Source organism: Dreissena polymorpha, chromosome 3, assembly GCF_020536995.1.
Source record: "Dreissena polymorpha isolate Duluth1 chromosome 3, UMN_Dpol_1.0, whole genome shotgun sequence".
Taxonomy (NCBI): Eukaryota; Metazoa; Mollusca; class Bivalvia; order Myida; family Dreissenidae; genus Dreissena; species Dreissena polymorpha.
The window spans coordinates 106,115,927-106,130,746 of record NC_068357.1 but is presented as its reverse complement, the minus strand read 5'-3'; the positions used below and the strand labels follow the sequence as shown (position 1 = coordinate 106,130,746).

The window sequence follows — 14,820 nt, the reverse complement described above, 5'->3', positions numbered from 1 at the left end:
CCCCAAATATCAATTATTGCATGCTTACTTCTTTCCCTTTTGCTATTCACTACCTGATAATCCCTTATATTCCATTTTGGAAGCAAATTCTGGTAAAGTGCTCAAATTTTTTATAAACACAAACATTTTTCTCAAGTATCAAATTTGTTTGTGCATATGTTACTATTTAAAGATTTAATGAAATAACGTACAATTACAATGTTTTTTTTCCCATCTGAACAGGAATTAATTGCCTGAAGTGCTGTTCGCATTTTTATACAACAATAAATACACCCACACTTTCCACGCTACGCAATACATGTCTGCATAATTTTCACGTCCTTTTTATTGAGACAAAAAACAAACACGAAATACATGAAATTCATCAAGAACTGTTTATTTGAAGCTAGAAGTTGTTAAAATTTAAAGATTGAAGATTAAATGACATAACGTTCAATAGAAACAGAGGTTTTCCATCTGAACATGTGTAAATCGCCTGAAGTGCTGTTCGCGATTTTTATACAACAATAAATACACCCACACTTTCCACGTGACGCCGTACATGTCTGCATAATTTTTGCGCCCTTTTTATTGAGACAAAGAAACAACACGAAATACATGAAGAACGATTTATTTGAAGCTAGAATTTGTTAATATCACTTTAAGGCCATCCTTAAAAATTATTTTGTTTGGCATAACCCGACGGACCCACTTAAATTTTTTTTGCTCGCTGAAAATTCTTTCCGCTTAATTTTGCGTTTCCGCTTTTTATCCTTACCGGTTATTTGCGTCATTTAATTGAATGCTCTTTTAAGGATATCTAGAATAGCAATGAACAAAACGCGTACCGGTATTAATTTGAGTCGCCTATTTATTTGACAAATACATATGGGTTTAATAAGACTTTAAATACAATTAAACCGCTCCTGTTATTAGCTCCACTGGCCAAAGGCCAGCGGGGCTTATGTCATGGTCCTGTGTCCGTCGTGTGTGCGTCCGTGCGTTAACTTTTTCTCTAAACATCTTCTTCTCCTAAACTACTGGTCCAAATCTGATGAAATTTCTCAGGAATGTTACTGTGGTGAACCTCTTTCAAATTTGTTCAAATTATGCCCCTGGGGTCAAATTTGACCCTGCCCTGGGGGGTTAAAAAATTGAAAATTTGCTTATGTAAGGCCTACTTTGTGCAAACTTTAAAAATCTTCTTGTCCATAACCATTGGGCCTAGGGCTACCAAATTTGGTATGTAATGACATCTTATAGTCCTCTACCAAGTTTGTTCAAATTAAGCCCCTGGGGTCAAATTTGACCTTGCCCCGGGGGGTTAAAAAATTGAAAATTTGCTTATATAAGGCCTATTTTGTGCAAACTTTAAAAATCTTCTTGTCCATAACCATTGGACCTATTTGTACCAAATTAGGTAGGTAGTGACATCTAATAGTTCTCTACTTAGTTTGTTCAAATTATGCCCATAGGAACAAATTCGACCTTGCCCCAGGGGTCACAAAAATGAACATATGCTTAAATAAGGCCTATTTTGTGCAAACTTTAAAAATCTTCTTGTTCTTAATTATAGAGCCTAGGGCTACTAAATTTGGTATCTAGTGATATCTAATAGTCCTCTACCAAATTTGTTCAAATTATTCCCCTGGGCTCAAATTTGACCCGGCACCGGGGGTCACAAAACTGAACATATGACGTTTACCAGTGGAGATTACTGTGGCCGTTTGGCTGTGACCAACAACAACATCAACATCTTGTAAACATGAGATAAAACCCTGTCATTTAGTGCCATTTTAGGTCAGATGGTGATTGCTTACAAAGGCATTGAAGTAAGAACATGTGTTATGAATGTTTTTCTTATAAACTGAAAAAAGTCGGGTTTTATTTAAATATGTCGAAAGTGACCATATATCCGGATGAAAATATTTTGGATGATATGTTATTTTCATGTCTTTTTTGTTGTGTTAAAACCAGTTTAATAATATATTATTGATTTTAAAAACACAACTTCCATGAACATAATTATTTCAAGGAAAGTCAATATATGATACTGCACGGTAAACTCAAACTTTGTATCGAAGAGGTGTTGAAATGAATGAAGTGCAATGTTCTTAACTATCGTATATGCTGCTTTTTAATAACTAATGATTCATTGTTCCATTTGTGAATAGTGACTGATCATGAATTGTTGAAATGATTGTCAATTGCTTAACAATCCATATATATTTCTGACCATTTTATAATTTTTTTAATATAAGTTATGAATTGATCTTAGAAGTCAAATGTATTACTTAATTAAATACATTTATAAATATTGTTGGGGCCTAGCTCTAAATATTGGTAGCGTATTAAAGTTAGGCAACAATGAGTTTATATCAAAATAAACAATGTCTCCAAGTAACTCATTTTATTCCACCACCGTTAAAATGCACATAGTTTAGAATAACCTCAGCATTCGCGTCACAAGTGATGACGTATACAAAGCTTACACAGTTGTACGTATTCAAATGTACATGTAGTTAAAATACTTTGTCAGGAATAAATACTCTAAAGTTCCGTGATAAGTTGACAAATATTCTGTAAAAAGTCACAATAATGGAAATATGTTTACGTAAAAGTGTTTTCTTTACTAATTGTTCGGATTAATTCACAATATGGATTAGTTATTTACACTTATCGGGAGCAAGCTGATGTTAATGCTTCTCCCCCACAAGAAAAATCAAGACTGACTAGAAAATCAACAAAACGTTCGAAGTTTGGCCGAAATGTGGCCGAAAACTGGCCGAAATGTGATCGAAAACTGGCCGAAAATTGGCCGCGGCCATAAATCGGCCACCGGCCAAGAAACGGCCTCAGACCGGCCAAAAAACAGCCATAGATACAAAATGGCGGAGAATCGAACGCTGACTTCGTCACATAGTTTCACAACATGGATATTACGCTGAATAGTTTCACAACATGGATATTACGCTGAATACTTAAATTACCTAAGTGTAACGAAAGGATAAAACACTTAATACACAAATAGCATACACATATGTGCTAAATGATATTGTTAGTTCAATGCACGGATATTGACATCAGACTACTGAGTTATAATACATGTAAACAGAAGGGAGACAATTCTCGCTAATGAAATAAATCGTTAAGAATGGAAACGGATTAAAGTGTTGCTCTGCATATTATACGAGAAACTTGGACCAAGATGACAAGCAACAATGCCTTGTGTGTGCTTGTAAGTTATTGTCTGTTAGTTTTCTTGGTCCAATACGACTATGGAAAAACATCAAACCGTCACAGAGGTAAGGTACTTCAATATAAAGAAATAATCTTTAGATTATCATAATATTCTCAGGCCTGTTGGTCTTAGGGATGAGTGGGTTGATGAGCAATTTCTCCTTTTATCACAATTATTTCTACCCTACCTGATCTTTTCCTTCATATTCCATTTTAATTCAATTGACGTCTGCAACCTCTTTCAAATTGGGAAAGTCCAAAATGTGTTGTTTGGTTAAGGGTTAAGGCATTTTGATTCCTGTGGGTCTTGTGAATGTGTTTCAAATCAAATGCGTAGATTTGATCTTCAGCATCTAAAAATATGTGAAATAGAAAGAACGACAATATCTTTTGGAGAGATAAATGAACCTACGTTATAAGCAAAGGACCTGTGCAACAATTCCCGGGCTTTTTTGTCTGTTTAGTTAACACGGTAGTAACTTTTTCCATATATAAAAATGCTCACCCTTCCAACTTTAAGCGCCCAGTGGGACGAGGGATAGAAAGATAAAGTCACATGCTTGAGTACATTTCAACCCATGCGCATTACACGTTTTTTTCGCAAAGAAAAAACAGTGGAGCGATACAGGGCCATCATGGCCCTCTTGTTCTCGTATCCCTTTAATTAAAATACGCTGCTGTCGTTCAGGATAGTTTGGGAGTAAAAAACAAATTGATTAATTATCACCGTTCAATTTAATTCGGCAATCAGCAGAGATGTGTAATATTATTGCCATATAACTAGTTATTTAATTATCACTCTTTAATTCAGATCGGTAAATATTCGGAAGAAAGAAGAAAAGTGGTCAGCTAAGAAATATTTATTGACAGGAACTATCACATTTTTAACCAGGTTTTCCAGAGGAAAAAACTGGTTATTAGATTGGCGAATGCGGGCGGGCTGGCGGGCAGGCGGAACAAGCTTGTCTGGGCCATAAATAACTATGTCGTTCATTGTCAGATTTTAAAATCATTTGGCACATTTGTTCACCATCATTGGACGGTGTTTCGCGCGAAATAATTACGTCGATATCTCCAAGGTCACGGTCACACTTTGAGTTCAAAGGTCAAAAATGGCCATAAATGAGCTTGTCCTGGCCATAACTATGTCATTCATTGTGAGATTTTAAAATCATTTGGCACATTTGTTCACCATCATGGGACGGTGTGTCGCACGAAAGAATCAGGTCAATATCTCCAATGTCAAGGTCGCCACGACTAAAAATAGATTTTTTTTAAAAACAAACTTACAAAGGGGGTTAATTTTGTTTGTTCATTTCAAAAGTTCAGTTTGAGTTTTCTCCCTTTATCAGATTTTTTTTTCACAATGAAAACCTGGTTTTGTGACAATTTTGTCCCTTGTTGTTTCATTTGTTTATCTCTAGTGACCGGCCGCTATTTTGAAGGCAGGCTGCGATATTAAATGTGAATTCAAATTATACAACATCTGCGCATAAATGACCCAATATTATCCGATTGCTCCACCCTTTCTCACGTTTCATTCGACAACGTCATGTCATGTGAAAGTGAGCTCAATGTTGATAGGCCAGCTACCATGTGCACTTCAATAAAAATAAGGTCAGGTCAAGCGATGTCTAATCAGATACAGACCTGGTTTTGTTAATTGTTCGAATTGCGAACACTTTCATTGAAACAAAGAGACAAATATAGAAAACCAGTCCGGATTAAAATGGCGGATGTTTTCAACGAAATTTTACTAGATTTTCGAATTTTTCGTAATTTGGATTTTTCTTTAGCCAAATTCTCAATATTTTTGCAAATGGCGCAGATGGCTCAAATGGCAAACGACAGCATGAGCATTGTGAATGTGTTATTATTTGAATAAATGCTCACTATTATACGGCTCGCGCTGTCGTTCGCCATTTGCAAATAAATAGCGAATTTGGCTCAAGAAAAATATAGTTTGTGAATATGCTAAAATCTCGTTAAATTTCATTGAAAACATCCGCCATTTTAATCCGTATTGTTTTTTATAACTATTTTTATGCGCTTGGATCGAAAGAACGGGGGTATATTGTTTTTGGCCTGTCTGTCTGTCATTCCGTCATTCTGTCATCAAAACTTTAACCTTACATTAAAGTTTTGGAATAATTTTTGAAATATTGAAGATAGCAACTTGATATTTGGCATGCGTGTATCTCATGGAGCTGCACATTTTGAGTGGTGAAAGGTCAAGGTCATCCTTCAAGGTCAAAGGTAAAAAAAAGTGACGCATTAGGGGGCATTGTGTTTCTGACAAACGCATCTCTTGTTTTCTCTTTGTTTCCATGAACGTTTTGAAGCGCATATGGTAGCTGGCCAATCAACATTGAGTTCGCTATGGGGTAATATTGGGTAATCAGGGTTTTTTTTTACTAAGAAAATGACGCCGATATTCGGCGTCTTCCCCTACCAGAATTTTTCCCCTAAAAATACCATTTCCCCTCCAAAAATATAATTTTTCACCAAAATATAATATTTTACCCTCAAAGAAATGTTGTTTTTTTCTTTTGGGAAGTCGACACTTATCCAATTTGTACCATGTACAACGATCTCGCTCTCTCCCGACGAACACTCAAATCTCGGAATCCCAGTGATTCTATATATAGCTCTTAAATTACGTCATGGAAACCGGGCAACTAATCATGTGACTATTTTACTGGATTCCGGTCTTGCGCGAGAAGGGTGTTTCGTCAATTAATTACCGGAAACCAGTCGAATTTTCATCCGGGTTATGTGAAAGCTAAGATATAAACGTTAAAACAGAAAAAAAGTCTCACAATTGGCGTTCATACACGAACAAAATAAAACGTTCGGACTCGGAAAATATTAATTGCGTTGACGCATTTTTTAAGAATGAATCATCAAAAACCGTTGAAACCCAGCAAGATTCGGAGGTACATGTAATCAACATCGATTAATACTGTCGGATTATTGTGAAAGTGAAAGTATACAATCGGCAGCTGCCGCACCTTTCCCTTCCAATACTGTAGCAGATCTAGATCGTCAACCCATTCATCATGAAATTGAAATCATAATATTGACATCATTCCCCGGCCCCAGTTGAAAACATTTCCCATTATTAGATCTACACCTGCAACTTTATTTAGGACTTTGACTTTAATATCATACTTGTTCATGTGTTTAAGAACAAAAAGGTCAGAGACATGCCTCTTTTTCTAAAAAAAAACCTGAAGTCTGTAGGTGAGTTATAGACATTGAAATGAGCAGTTTTTATTTTTTCCCCAAATATGTCTCTTTCGCGCTCGATTTTCCCCTTTTACCCAGCGTCCAGCGTCTTCCCCTTTTTGTAAAAAAAACCCCTGGTAATTTATGCGCAGATAATGGAATACACAGTTGAAATTGTCGTCAGCCTGCAGTCAGGGTTTTTTATCTGATTTTGGGGAAATGGCCTAGCCTTTTATGAGGGGAAAAAATCACGCGAAACGCCGGATTTTGGGGGGAAAAATCACGCTAAATGCCGGATTTTGGGGAAAATAAGGAAAGTCTTAAATAATCAATTCAACATATTTTGCTGTTTTTAAAACAAATTCAAGGCAACAGATAATTTAATTATGCAATATGTTATATTTTCTACACTTGATCAGGTGAACTTGTGTATTTTAAGTTTAAAAAAAGTGGAAAAAAATGAAGTCTGGGGGAAAATTTACCTGCTGAGGGGAAAAAAATCTGAGGGGAAAGGGCCGATTTTCAGCGGGTCCCAAAGAAGGAAAAAAAGCCCTGGCAATATAATGGCCAATGGCAAAAGTCGTATAAAAAATAAGCAAATGAAAATAAGCGTAACTCTCAATAAAATATTTTTAAGCTGATCACTTTACAACTTTCTACTGTCTATCGATCTGAATTAAAGGATGATAATTAAATAATTAGTTACATGTCGAAGATGTTACACCTTCATGATTGAAATTAAAATGTTATAATTACTTTGTTGTTTTTTACTCACAAACTATGCTATTGTAAAGTAATTTGTCAACCAAATAGTATATTAATTACATATTTGCTAGGTTACTTGTTTTCATTTTCTGTAGTCAAATGATATGCACATTTTCATGTGCAAAATGCGTACAATTTTTTGGACTCTCGTTTTCGGATCAAGTATTTTTTGTCGATTATATTATATTTTCGATGTTCTTTATACAAAAAATAGACTTACGAATACAACTGCGGTGATACGGACGGTGCAGAAAAATATTTACCAATTTCCTTTCATGAGGCAGAAGACTTGGTCAGGAGCTTTATTTGATAATTACCTTTCAGTTTGGTATATGTCCGAGTTCAATTTCAGAAAAAAAATACAAAAAAAAATAAAATCCCAATCTACCTACCCACCCATAGTTTCCTGGGTCGGGTTATGCCAAACAAACAATTTTTTAAGGATGGCCTAACATTAAAGTTCCAAAGCGCGTTTCGAATTACAAATTTAATTATGTTGATTTGAATATTCAACAAAACATTTATAGTTGTGTGTAATGAAGCACTGATCTTGGTGTAATAGTATTTTTTCACTTCCCAGGTTGAAAATTAATTTATAATTTACATTTTGTTATTACATATGTTAAGTTTAAACCTAATTGTTTTATCTTGATTGCATGGAAAGCCTAAGGCTTATTTGAAAGGCTGTCGAGTTTGTGTCCTGGGAATAGAACCAGTACTTGGTGTCTATGGGGGAAATCTTAAGAGCTCTCCCACAGTGGGGATCGAACCAGTGACCTCCCAGACGCAATGTGGACACCATATCTGCTACGCCATGGCGACTTTAAAAAAACTGGATCTTCTTACACTTACAGTACACTCCACGCGTTTTCCCCAATTTCCCTCCATACTCCGCGGTGATTGACCTGGAGGGAGATTAAGAAAATCCCGCCAGACGTGGCGTTTGCATGATTTTGGACGCGGCGGTTAACGATCGGCAAAACTGATAAACCGACGCGGCGGTCCTCGGCGTTGGCAACGCGGGGGAAACTCCGCGTTTTACGAGATAACGATCAATTTAATTTTGTTTGACTTCCTGATTTTCAAATAAAATTACATTTATTACAAGTACATGTAGTATAATATTTACAATTAAAAAAAACTACCAAGATACATGTAGATCGATCCTGACGTGGTTGTAGAAGTAGTTGTTGTTGTATAGAAAACTTGTTGATTTACGACAAACAAAACGTCGTCTTTTAACTAATACTTACCAATTAATATAAACACAGTTTGCAACATTGTTTTTATTTTGATAATTTAATCCAAAGTTTTCATGTTAGCAGGTGATTTTCTATACTGAACATGTAAACAAATGACCAAGGACCCTAAAAATCTCGCAAATCTGTGTGAATTGACAGTTTGACGTAATCAAAGAAAAGCCGCTTCCTGTCTAAAGGCATAACTTACTCAAGTAAACACGTTCAACGAATGCATAAGGAATGGTTTTAATTGTCGGAACAAAGTCAATTCTCTGCTCGCTAAGGCATTTATTTTCTCTTTGAAGTTAGGTTATTCCATTGATTGCTAAGAGAAGGTGGTAACTATTGAGTTGATAGTTACATTTAATATTCACAGTTGTATGCTTGTTGCGTCGACATTCAAAACAATGTTTACCAGTAATTATGGACCAAATCGGCAGAGTGACATTCACACATGTTAATCCCTTTTGTCAAAACACCGCAGACAGCAGTCTACACAATAGGTCAGTAGACAAGCTTTGCGTGTTTTCATAACGTCAAACACTTAAAATCCAATATAATTTTGTTAAAATACCAAAGAAACTTTTAACCGAAATCAAACAAATTCAATGTTCTCTGCGCTATAAAGTTTGTATTAAAAAAATCAATACACGCACGCTTTGCAGGAGTATACCTTGTACATTGCAGCATAATTTTCGCGCGCTTTTGGCGGGAAATATACATGATGACTGTATATTGGAAGCATTTGTAAACGTCGTGTAACAATAAAAATCGTAGTATGTTTCGGATTACTAGTTATTATTCTCATTTGGAAACTTTACGTAACATTTATTCTTGTCTTATATGTGTTATGATTTAAATATTAATTTGTCAAATGTCTTATATTCATTCATATTGTAGACGTACCTGTGAATTAAATTTTTTTATACGTATTAATTTTCTATACAATTATCTTTTTTATACATGTACTACAGTATTTAAACAATTTATTATAACAATGTTTTTATTTTTTGGCATGCCCAGTAGCACACTGCTAACGCCGCGTTGCGCGGCGGTCACTGATAAGAGCGGAAACTGTCTGCATTTACCGACTAGGCTAAAGTAATACACGCCGCGGGAATTAGCGAACGCGGCATAACGCCGAGCGTTTTATCGAGTTCACCTCGCTCTCTCAACGCCGCGTGAACACTGGCTTGCAGAAAAAAAAACGCGGAGGGAGCGCGTTTTTTGGCGAAAACGCGTGGAGTGTACTGTATGTTTCAAACCTGCATTTGGGCATAAATGTTCATTTAACCCTTTCACACGCCGATGCAAAGTGAAAATGTTTGTATACAACCAGAATAAAACCAGAACAGCCTGTTAGAAACTCAAGGTTTGTTCAGGTTTTATGCTGTTTACTGCTCATCAGCACCTTATGGTTGGAAAATGAAGCCTTTAAAACTTGAATCTTGTAAAAAATGTTTTTAATTTAACTTGACTTTCTAACACACTCCAAATCCGTCATCTTAGTGGAAAAGGGTTAATATTTGCATGAATCTGAAACCTAACAGGTTACCTTTCTTGCAGGTGAAGTAATAGGCTCACTGTGTGGGATGTATGGTTCAGACATCTACAGGGACTGTCGGGAGAATGTTCTACAGAGCATCTTTGTAAATCTAGAGAGAGATCCACTGACAGACAGCGCAATGGGCGAGCAAGAAGAGACAGATAAACTCATTGAGAAGCTTTCCAGTTCACCAAGTGGTGAGCGGGTATGTGATTGTATGGTTATCATTCCAACTAATGGTTCTTACACCCAGATTGACTTCACTTATAGAATTTTTAAGCATTGGACCATTGGTCAACAAGGTAGATAACAATTGGACAGCACAATACAGTTCAGTGGACACCTATTTGTGTTGATTTAATTTCACTGTTATCTAAATAATATAATTTGTTTTCACAGAACAACATGGTTTACATGGTAAACATCCATTCTATGGGCTCCATTTTCAATCTCAAACAGTTCATGTACATACTTTTCCTGAGTGACAGCCCAACATTCCTGATTCAACCCCACCCTAGTTTTCCAGTTTATTTCCCTATCCAGCTAAGTAAATAGGCAGTTCAAAAATCTTTTATTCAAAATTGTACACCTAATCTAAGGAAAACTACTGATATTGTATCAAATTTAGTCAGTATGAGTTTTTTTAATCCAAAGACACTGAAATCAAATACAAGACAAGAGCATCTCCTAGGTAATTTGCATTTAATTTTTTAAGAGTAGTGCGCACACTATTCAGGGTTCATTTTAGACCAAATTTTTAGCTTGACATTGACCAATAAATGATTTATTACCAATAAAATGTTATAATAATAGTTTTAACGTTTATTGGAACATTTAAAGATTGTCTGGTAAAACATAAAACAGTGTTTTCAACTGCATGAGTGTGTTGTTTTAGCAACCAATATTGAGCGACTGCTTTGTCACGGTCAGTAAGCGATCCGTGCGGTGGTGAACTTGTGTGACTGTTAGATAAACAACAAAAAATAAATTTGCTTATCGCCTGCGGGCGGTAGCACGCCTTAACAAAAATAATCAGGCGGCTTGATTGTCGCTTTTTCGGTCTTGCTTATTAAAAAAATTGGGCGACTTGATCTTCGCTTTTCTGGGCTCGTAGGGCGACATCACGGGCGTTAGAGCGAAATTAGTCTATCTAATCTAGTCGCACATAGGGTAGTCCCTGAACAGGCTGTTAAACAGACCATCGCCAGTGCGCTTGAATTTTGCAATAAAGTCCCTGGGGCACTTGAAATTTACAGATCAGTGTATTTTTCTGTTGATTATGCAAAGTTTGTAAATGCCTGCTCTTTTATTTCTTAATTTGTTGCTAGGTACAAATCATTCCAATCAATGCAGTGGGCAGTTAGTCCCAGCGCTTGCATTTTATAAACCCAAATGCGCTTAAATATGTGACTTTGTTTTATTTTCCAATCAAGCCTCAAACATCCAATGCCCTATGTTTTATTACGCACAAAATGTAGATAAGCACATGCCGTCAGTCAAAACAATGATAATGTATGTCTCTAAACATATAGAAGTAGCTCACAATTATTTTTTGATTGCTGTGTAAGCCAAGTCAGGAACAGTGATAGAGCTCTTTCAATGATGTGTAATTATTTTTGTCATGCTGGTTGTTGTCTTTTTTGATGGTTCACAGATAATTGCAGTAGTGATATATTTACAATCAGAGAACATGTTAAAAGTGGACATGTATTGAAATGACTTCTCATTATTAGTTTAAACTTGTGATTGTTATAGTGCCCCAAAAAATAGTGGACCAACGGTCAAGTTAACTTTAATACCTAGGTGTATCGAGTGAAAATGTGGACGACTTGGTCAACCCCTTAACGTCGAAGACTGTGACGTGTTGTGCATCATAATATTATGTAGCACTTACATGTAAACCGTAGCAGAAAATTTAGCGTTCTATTTAATAAAACATAAATTATTATGTTGTTTTTTTCATCCTAAGTTTATTCAAAATCCAAGAAAATTGTTAAGACATATGCAGCCTTTAGCTTCTATTGTTTGTATTTCCACAATATTGTGTTTATCGTTGTTGCAGAGATACAGTGCTGATGCAGCCCAGATCTTCCATGACACAGCGGGCTGGAAGTCCCTGGAGACATGGATGAAGTGAGTTTCTCAGATCCTCTACATAGGATGGTTTTATAGATTCATATTTGAGCCTGGCTATGGGAAAACTGGGCTTAATGCATGTGCATAAAGTGTTACCCCAGATTAGCCTGTGCAGTCCACACAGGTTAATCACAACAGCACTTTCCACTTTTATGGAATTTTTCTTTTGTTTGATGTCTCTTTTACATTAAAATCTAGTCTAGGTGAAAGTGTCGTGCATGAGACTATACAGGCTAATCTGGGATAACACTTAAAGCTCATGCATTAAGACCCGTTTTCCAAAACACCAACTTTGGGGAAAGGGCCACAGCCTGTTTATGGGAGAAAAAAGACACAATTTTCCGGCTTTGGCAAATGAAAAAAAAAAAACTGAGTAGATTGGAAATTTAGAGAAAAATGCATGATTTTAAAGAAATTTCTATAGGAAAAAAGGCCATTTTTGTTAAGGGAAAGAAAAAGAGGCCCCTTGCGAAGAAGTTTTTTTTTGCCCTGAATGAGGCTGATATTTTGTTGAGTTAAATCAAGAAAGATCTCTCAGGAGTGCTGAATTATCTTTTTGTATTTAAAGTCACATAAATACTCTAAATAAATGAATAATAGGCAAAATATTTGGTAACCTTCACACTGATTTATTGGCCATATCTTTCTGTTCAGGTGTCTGCAGTCCATTATTGAAGGTCTGGGCCACAATTTCAACCCATTTGTCGACCAGGCTCTCCTGGATCTGATATTCCGTGCGCTAACTCACACCAACAGATTTGTGCGCGAGACTGGTTACTACGTGTGTGCCAGCCTCGTTGCCTGTGGCTGTGTGAGAGATGGTAGAGTAACGGTTTATTTTAAGAGCTTTGTCCAGGGAAAACAGGGTTTTATGCATGTGCGTAGATTGTCACCCGGATTAGCCTCTGCAGTCTGTGCAGTCTGCACAGGCTAATGAGGGAAACTTGTTCTGCTTAAACTGGATTTACATTAAGAAGACACTTCCTATGAACAAACAACTCCTTAATAACAAAAAGCATCGTCCCTTATTAGCCTGTGTGGACTGCACTGGCTTATCTGTGACAACACTATAGGCACACACATTTAGCCCAGTATTCACAAAAAGATGCACATACCATGAAAATGTCTTTGTTTTTCAACAGTTGGGAAAAGTGATGGTAGGCTGTTGAAGGAGATGTCATAATAAATGTCTCATTATCATCATTATCATGTATTGAGCCAAAAGGCCACAATTATAAACATTTAATAATTGCCTTACAATTATTCTTAAATAAAAACTTTAAAAAATACAGCAAAACAAAAATATTAACTTGAAAATATTGTCTTCTATGATGCTTTCTCATGCCTTTTGCCATATTCTGTCATCCAAAATAGGACAATGCAAATGGAAACTTAAGTTATAAACGTTCTAATTGGCCAGTGTAATACACTTGTGTTAAAGAAATCAACTTCAAGCACGCCCCTATGCACCCCTGATGCTGCATGTTGTAATTTGATCATATCCATAATCATGTAATAGAAAATCAATATATCTCACCTCCTACAAAAATGACCTAATCCGATTGACTTAGAGCGGCCACGTGCCCATGGTGTATTTTCCATACACCGAGAGTAATTTCCATACACACCGAGTAATCGAGTAGTCGGTTGAGATATTATGGTTACACAGTTAGTAACTGATGGTGTATGTGATATACACCCTCAGTACTTTCATACTTCGCTCTCGTATGGTTTGAAATTACTGGGGGTGTATATCCCATACACCAGTGACCATCAGTTACTAACAGTGTAACTAATAATACCTCTGACATAAGAATTGCTGATATCTCAGTTGTGATTCAGTATCAAATCATTGTAAATTATTATGTTTCTAGGTTCAGGCACTGCGTTATTGGATGAAGAAAATGCAATTTTGAAATACGGTCACCAGTTTTCTGAACACCTGTGCAAAGGCCTGGCTGACAACTGGAGTCAGGTAGTTATTTAAGCCTCGTTCTGGGAAAACTGGGCTTAATGCATGTGCAAAAAGTCTTGTCCGAAATAAGCCTGTTCAGTCTGCAAAGGCTTATTAAGGACAATATTTTCTGCTTTAATTGTTAACCAGGTTTTCCGAAGGAAAAAACTGGCCATTAGATTGGCGAATGTGGGCGGGCGGGCTGGCGGAACAAGCTTGTCCGGGCCATAACTTTGTCAATCATTGTGAGATTTTTAAATCATTTGGCACATTCGTTCACCATCATTAGACGGTATGTCGCGCGAAAGAATTACGACGATATCTTTAAGGTTAAGGTCACACTTTGAGTTCAAAGGTCAAAAATGGCCATAAATGGGCTTGTCCGGGCCATAACTATGTCATTCATTGTGAGATTTTTAAATCATTTGGCACATTTGTTTACCATCATTGGACGGTGTGTCACACGAAAGAATTACGTCAATATCTCCAAGGTCAAGGTCGCCACGGCTAAAAATAGGTTTATTTTGAAACAAAGGGGGTTAATTATAAACAATCAGTTCAGTTTGAGTTGTCTCCCTTTATCAGACTTTTTTTCTAATTGAAAACATTGTTTTGTGACAATTTTGTCCCTTGTATTTTTTGTTCAAATGATGTCTTTTCTAAGCAAAGATCCAGTTACTGTGGAAGTGTTGTCCCAAATTAGCCTGTGCAGACTGCACAGGCTAATCTGG

General features: G+C 36.4%; 1 protein-coding gene across 5 annotated transcripts in view; it reads left to right on the top strand.

Annotated features, from left to right (window-relative positions):
* The window catches only part of LOC127870865 (uncharacterized), a 52,521-nt gene that overhangs the window by 14,655 nt on the left and 23,046 nt on the right, over positions 1-14,820 (top strand). For 4 of the 5 annotated variants that reach the window (XR_008044957.1, XM_052413428.1, XM_052413430.1 and 1 more), the window contains exons 2-5: positions 10,020-10,204; positions 12,062-12,132; positions 12,790-12,956; positions 14,010-14,110. Coding sequence is in view for 4 of the 5 variants with exons in the window: in XM_052413428.1 (XP_052269388.1) it covers positions 10,020-10,204; positions 12,062-12,132; positions 12,790-12,956; positions 14,010-14,110 (524 nt within the window). In the remaining variant the exon portion in view is untranslated. Of the gene's footprint in view, positions 1-5,978; positions 6,156-10,019; positions 10,205-12,061; positions 12,133-12,789; positions 12,957-14,009; positions 14,111-14,820 lie in introns of those variants that run through there. The other variant, XM_052413431.1, reaches the window with a different exon arrangement.